This window comes from Sapajus apella, unplaced genomic scaffold, assembly GCF_009761245.1.
Source record: "Sapajus apella isolate SASKATOON/1434 unplaced genomic scaffold, GSC_monkey_1.0 scaffold218, whole genome shotgun sequence".
Lineage (NCBI taxonomy): Eukaryota > Metazoa > Chordata > Mammalia > Primates > Cebidae > Sapajus > Sapajus apella.
In genome coordinates this window covers 520636-527221 of record NW_022437158.1, presented here as the reverse complement: position 1 = coordinate 527221, position 6586 = coordinate 520636, and the positions used below count along the sequence as shown (strand labels likewise).

At 57.9% G+C, this 6586-nt stretch overlaps 1 protein-coding gene across 2 annotated transcripts in view; it reads left to right on the top strand.

Annotated features, from left to right (window-relative positions):
- The window catches only part of GALNT9 (polypeptide N-acetylgalactosaminyltransferase 9), a 118775-nt gene that overhangs the window by 66931 nt on the left and 45258 nt on the right, over positions 1-6586 (top strand). For both annotated transcript variants that reach the window (XM_032270893.1, XM_032270894.1), the window contains exons 5-6: positions 65-262; positions 6375-6492. In XM_032270893.1, the coding sequence (XP_032126784.1) occupies positions 65-262; positions 6375-6492 (316 nt within the window). The remainder of the gene's footprint in view (positions 1-64; positions 263-6374; positions 6493-6586) is intronic.

The following is a 6586-nucleotide window of genomic DNA, read 5'->3' as shown; positions in this document are numbered from 1 at the left end:
CCTCACGCTGGGCCCGCCCCTCCTCACGCTGGGCCCGCCCCCACGTTGTGTCCGCCCCCCTCAGGGCGGAGCCCGCGCTGTCGCGCATCCGGGAGGACCGGCGCCGCATCGTGCTGCCGGCCATCGACAACATCAAGTACAGCACGTTCGAGGTGCAGCAGTACGCCAACGCCGCGCACGGCTACAACTGGGGCCTCTGGTGCATGTACATCATCCCCCCGCAGGACTGGCTGGATCGCGGGGACGAGTCGGCGCCCATCAGGTGAGCGGCCCCGTGGGGCGGAGGGCCGCCCTGCCCGGGAAGGAGCGCGCAGGCTGAGGCGCGCGTGGGGCGCGGGCTGGGGAGGTCCCCGGCGAGCACGGCCTGCCGCGGGCCCAGCAGAGACGCGTCGGGGCGGGTGCCGGCCCGGGCTTTGCGGTAAAAGCGCCCCCGGAGCTGGCCTGTATCCCAGAGCCCGCAGAGGCGGCCCCCAGGGCTCACTGGAGCCAGGAGTAATTAATGGATTGAAGGTTTTTCTTCATTCGAAATGCGCTTGGTAGCCCCAGTGGAAGGCCTTGCGTTTGGCATTTTAAAAATCAGTGAAATTCAGACGCCCAGTGGGGGGCATCCCCCCAGTGTCTGGCCGGCCCTGGACACCCTGAGCTGCAGCAGGAGCAGCTCGCTGGCCCCACCGAGGCCGCAGGGCCCGCCTGCCCCTGCTCCGCACAGCCACCGCCTGCACAGCCGCTGAGAACGCCCGTGCCAACCCCCAGCTAAAAGACAGGGGGCGACTTGAACAGACACTCCCCAGGAGAAGGCGGGCCCACGCCAGGAAGCCCAGGAAAGGTGCTCCCCACAGCCCAGGAAGATGCAAAGTAAACCCGCAGTGAGGTGGCGTGGCTGAAAGGCGCAGGCTGACAATACCAAGTGTCGCCAAGGACCTGGTGCAGACGCAACTCTCCGCCGTGGCTGGCGGGAGTGTAACTCGGTACAGCCGCTTTGGAAAACCAGCATTTCCTTCCGAAGGCCCCAGACCCTCTCCAGTTCTCACCTCTTCCACTCCAAGGTGTTTTTCTCAAAATGAACGAGATGTATGTACTTGCAAAGGCTTCCACACAAACCTCAGCGCATTTCTCACAGGAGTCCCTCCTGTGCGTCAGCAGGTGAATGGATGAGCAGGGCAGACTCCGCTCGCCCTGAAATACTCGGAAGCAGGGAGGGGCGGGCCCTTCCACACCCAACAGTGTGGTCGAGAGGCAGAGGCTGGTGCCGAGCCCCGGAGCCACACACAGAAGAGTGTGCCCCTTCCACACCTAACACCGTGGCCGAGACACAGAGGCTGGTGCTGAGCCCCAGAGTTACACAGAAAAGACCCACAAGGGAAAGGAGATCTTCTGCAGAATGTAGACTTCCCCCACGAGAGACAACGGTTCACGGCCTTTTCAAAATACATGAAAGAAATACGTTTCGGGTAAAATACTTCAGTTTCTTTCAGGGCCTGCTGCCACTTTGGATGCATTTTGTCTCTAAAAGAGTCTGTTTGGTCAGATTTAACGTCTCTGTTTTAATGTTAGCACTGGTCAGTTGTGCCTGAATTTCAAAGGGAGCAGGGATAAGGAGCTTGTCCAAACGCCCTTCCCATCAGAACCTGCGCTAGTGGCTCGTCTTCAGAGGCCTCTTTGGAGGTGGCCTCACTGCCCAGGCCCATGAGGTGGCTGCCCTGCTGGCCTCCGCCCCATTCTATCCCGCTTCCTGCCCCTCTTCTCCTTTCTCCAGGGACAAACACTGGGGACCATCCTCATTGTGGAGGATTCCTGGGATCCCAATTTAGACCTGGCACCCCATCACATGAGCAAGGCAGGAGACTGGCGGGAAGGACGGGCCGCACCCCTCCCCAGAAAGCGGATACTGGGAACCCCTCCAAGACACAGCACCCGGTCCTGTTTCACAGCTTCCTGCCCTGTAACCTGCGTCATGAACATGACGTGCCTTTCTGCGTTTTTCACCTGAATGCACCCCAGTTTTAATTTTAACATTTTGTTTTAGTTCCTCTGATTGAAGGTGGCAAATGTTAACCGAAGCCAAAGTTAAGATTGTATTGATCAAAATTCACGAAACCAAATGTGTGTGAAAGAAATGCAAATAATCAAGCCCTCGGGTGACGTCTTCATGCGTGTGGCTCGCAAATCTGCACGTACAGGTACCGCGTGTGGGTCACCATCTGTGACTTGCACGGTGAGTTTCCGTGTGCGTTATTCTCCACGCCCTGAACTCCGTGTGGAAGGACGTGGCTCTGGTGTGCTTGTCTTAGCTTCTCCGTGGATTGTGTCTGATGCGCGCACTGCCATTTCCGTACTTATCCCTGGTTCGTGGACACTTGGCTCACCAGGACTCCCTGGCACGTGCAGACAGCAGGCCCACTGCGGGCCTTCAGGGACATGGGTCCCGACTCTACCCACACGGGCAGCGCCCGCCGCTGCCTCCTCACCATCCTGCGTAGGCACGAGCTGAACCTTTTTTGGTGGTGGTTTTGTTTTTTGAGACAGAATCTTGCTCTGTCGCCCAGGCTGGAATGCGGTGGCGCAATCTCACCTCGCTTCAATCTCTGCCTCCCCGGTTCAAGCGATTCTTCTGCCTCAGCCTTATGAGTAGCTGGGACAGCAGGTGCCTACCACCACGCCCGGCTAGTTTTTGTAATTTTAGTAGAGATGGGGTTTCACCATGTTGGCCAGGCTGGTCTCTCAGATGATCCACCCACCCCAGCTTCCTAAAGTGCTGGGATTACAGGTGTGCACCCAGCCTGAGCTGAACTTTTCTTTCTACAGAGAAAGAAGAGGCCTCACCTCTTCTTACTGTGATTTGGCTCCGGTCTCTGAGCCCCACCCACTCCCAAAGCCACGCCTGCTGCTGCAGCCCCTCCCACTCCCACAACCACGCCCACTCCTGCAGCCCCACCCACTCACAACCACGCCCACTCCTGCAGCTCCACCCGCTCCCAAGCCCCTCCCACTCCCACAGACACACTCACTCCTGTAGCCCCGCCCACTCACAGCCCCGCCCCTCCCCATTCTTCCCTTGGCCCCAGACTCTCCCACCTGCAGCCAGGTGTCTGCACACACATGCACGGGAGCCTGCAGGGGAGCAGAGCGCAGGACCCAGCCCAAGGTCCGTTAACGGGGGACAGTTACATAACCTGCAGTGCCTGCATAAAATGTAGCAGCACGGGGGAGCTGCAGTAAACGCACCAGAGTGCGTCCTTCACAGCCCGAAAGGTGCAGGGCAGATGCCTGATTCAAGCCGGCCTACTCAGAACAGGGACTTAGCGATTCAGGCCCGGCTCCGGCCGGGGCTCACATGTTGCTGCCCAAAGCCTGCTTCCCTCCCTGCCCATTCCCTGGCCTGGCGTAACTCAGTGCAGTGCAGGACAACGCACCACCCAGCTCGCACCCCTGGGGTGAAGTCAGGGGAACCCATCAAACCACATCAGAAGGGGTTGGGGGGTGCTCAGCAAAACCCATGGCCGAGCCCCGAAGAGGTGGAGCACGGCGGGTGTCCTGCTGTCTCTCCCAGTCTGTGGGCTGGGGAGGAGGGTGACGCTGGTCCCGACCTGCGGCTTGTTTTGGGAGGCACAGATGAGCCAAGTCCTGGGCGCAGTACCTGGCTCCATCAGCAGCCACCCCGACTGTCACTGTCACAGGTGATATGATGACAACGGCTTTTATTTTTCTTTGGAGACTTAGTCTCACTCTATCTCCCAGGCTGGAGTGCAGTAGCACAATCTCAGCTCACTGAAGGCTCCGCCTCCTGGGTTTAAGCAATTCTTCTGCCTCAGCCTCACAAGGAACTGGAATTACAGGCATGCACCACCTCACCGAGCTAATTTTAGTATTTTTAGTAGAGACAGGGTCGCCCTCCGTTGGTCAGGCTGGTCTCAGACTCTTGACTTTGTGATCTGTCCACCTCAGCCTCCCAAAGTGCTGGGATTACAGGCGTGAGCCACCGTGCCCGGCCACAACGGCGTAATTCACATAACGTAAAATTAACCACACGGAAGTGTGCACTTCAGTGGCATTTAGTGCATCTCGGCATTGTGCAGCCGCAACCTCCACCTCGTTCCAAAGCATTGTCCCTCCCCAAGGGGACCTCGTACCCATAGGCAGTCACTCTGTTTCCCCGCCGCAGCCCCTGCATCCACGAATCCATGTGGACTTGCCTCTTTTGCTACTTGCATGCAGACGGAGTCACACGGGGGGTGGCTTCTTGCCCCTGGCTCCCTGCCCTCAGCGCCACTTTTCCAGGGTTCCTCCACGTCGCAGCCTGCGTCAGCCTCACTCCTTCCACCGTGGAATCGCAGTCCATTGTCTGGATGGTCCACTGTCTGTTTATCCACCTGTCCCCGTGGCGGCTGGGCTGGCTCACTCCTGGTGCCAACAAGAAGAATGAGAGGCGTCCGGCTGGGCTGAGGCCCCGGAAGCTGACAACCAGAGGGCGTGCGCAGGCGTCGGGCAGAGCAACTCCAGCACACAGGACCTGGGGTCTCCACACTGCACCCTTGTGCCCTGCCCTCATGTGGCAGAACTGCCCCAAGGGGAGGCTGTCTCCATGGTGACAGGCAGCCCCCCTGTGCGTGATGAGAACCCTCAGCCCTGCCTTTCTCTGGAATCACAGCAGGCGTTCCTCAGGCAGGTCAGTCCAGTTCCAGCTGGTGCTGCCTCCCTTGCCTCGTGTGTTTAAGTTTATTTTAGGACTCTGAGCAATAATAGAAAACCCACTATCCGCTGCAATAGACGTGGCAGAGAATGTGGCTGTTCACTTCATCAGAGATCACCCCAAGATGACTGTTGTTTTTAAGAAAACAGGAGAAATACCTGTTGTATGTGGTAAACTATAACTTACGCAATCAAATGTCGCTATTAAAAATCAAAGAGGGCATTAAAATTTCATTCCTGTTAGGTTTGTAGCCAAAACCTAATGACAGAACAAATTGGATCTTTGCACAGATAAAAGGATAATTGCCTTTAATGCTCCTGTTATTCTTGGACAATGGATGGGCATTTATTTCTGACTGCTGAGCCGCTGGGGACAGAGGCCAACTTTTGGCTGTTGCTTTTATTGAAGAACACGTTGATACCTAGAGCAGGATCAGGAAGCTCAAGGCCTGCAGGGCGACCGTGGCCTTGACCGTGGCCGCAGGGGGCTGTGCGGGCCTGCCTTGGCATCTGGGGACAGCGTGAGGCTTCGCTCGTTTCTCCAACGGCACCTGAGGCCTCGGAAAAAGTGAAGCCCTCCATGGACAAGGAAATTGTTTTGAGGCAAAATCTTTCAGCAGATTAGAAGTTCCTCCTTCCCTACAACACGTAGACTCTGCCTGCTCCTTGCTGGAAATGGCACTTTCCTGCCTCCTTTCAATCCCCACCACCTTGCAGACGCCCAGCAGAAACCTGAGAGGGATGAGTGAATGAGCTCACCGCGTCACCCACAACGCCACCGCCCCCTTACCCCTCCCGCTCCACCAGAAGATCCTGCCTTCACTGCTGCTGTCCACGTGGCCTCTTCCCAGGGCATTCACGGCACTGATGCATTCTCAGTACCTGTTAGACAAAATATAACTGGCATGTCGATGCATGATTTCACAGATATGGGACCAGGCTAAGTCGGCTGGCATTTTAGAGTTATTCGGGGAAGTGTGGTACAGCCGGCAGTCTGTTCCATGTAGCTGCACAGGCTGTGACTCAAGACGTCAAGCTGCATCGTTCAGTGTGTGATCAACAGGCTCTGTGGAGTTGAGCAGTGCACAACCTACACAACTGCCCATTGCAGCCCTGACTTCTGATTCACTGATAGGACGAAGCCTGGGGGAGGTGGGCAGGTGACTCATGTGAGCTGGGGAAACGATGTTCGAGGCAACCACAGGACTCCTTGGGTAAACCAATCTTTCTTCAGGGAAGTGGGAGACAGGATCTCACTCTGTTGCCCAGGCTGGAGTGTAGTGGTGCTGTATCAGCTCACTGCATCCTCAGCTTCCCAGGCTCAAGGGCTCCTCTCCCCTCAGCCTCCCTAAGTGCTGGGATAATGGGCGTGAGCCACCACACCGGCCAGTTGATGCTTGTTTCAACCCCCAACACTAAGCTGAATTGAATTTGTTTTCTGTCACCTGTTGGTGCTGGGGGTGTGGACGCCGTCTGTGCCCAGTGCTGGACCAGACTCCGAGGGACTCCAGTCCTGGGTCTGGAGGAGCAGCGGCCTCACCTTGGGCACAGGGACCTGAGTGTGCAGGGAGGGGTCACAGGAGGGAGGGGGTTGGAGCTCTCCCAGGCCGCCCCAGCTCATGGCCTGGCTAGCAGGGCTGGGGCCTGCATGGCGAGGGCCTCATGCTGACGTCTCTGCCTCCCAGGACCCCGGCCATGATCGGCTGCTCCTTTGTTGTGGACCGTGAATACTTCGGGGACATCGGGCTGCTGGACCCCGGCATGGAGGTGTACGGCGGTGAGAACGTGGAGCTGGGCATGAGGGTGAGTGTGGCCGCGGCGTCCGGGGACAGCAAGGGTGAGCGTGGCCACGGCGTCCGGGGACAGCGAGGGTGAGCGTGGCCGCGGCGTCCGGGGA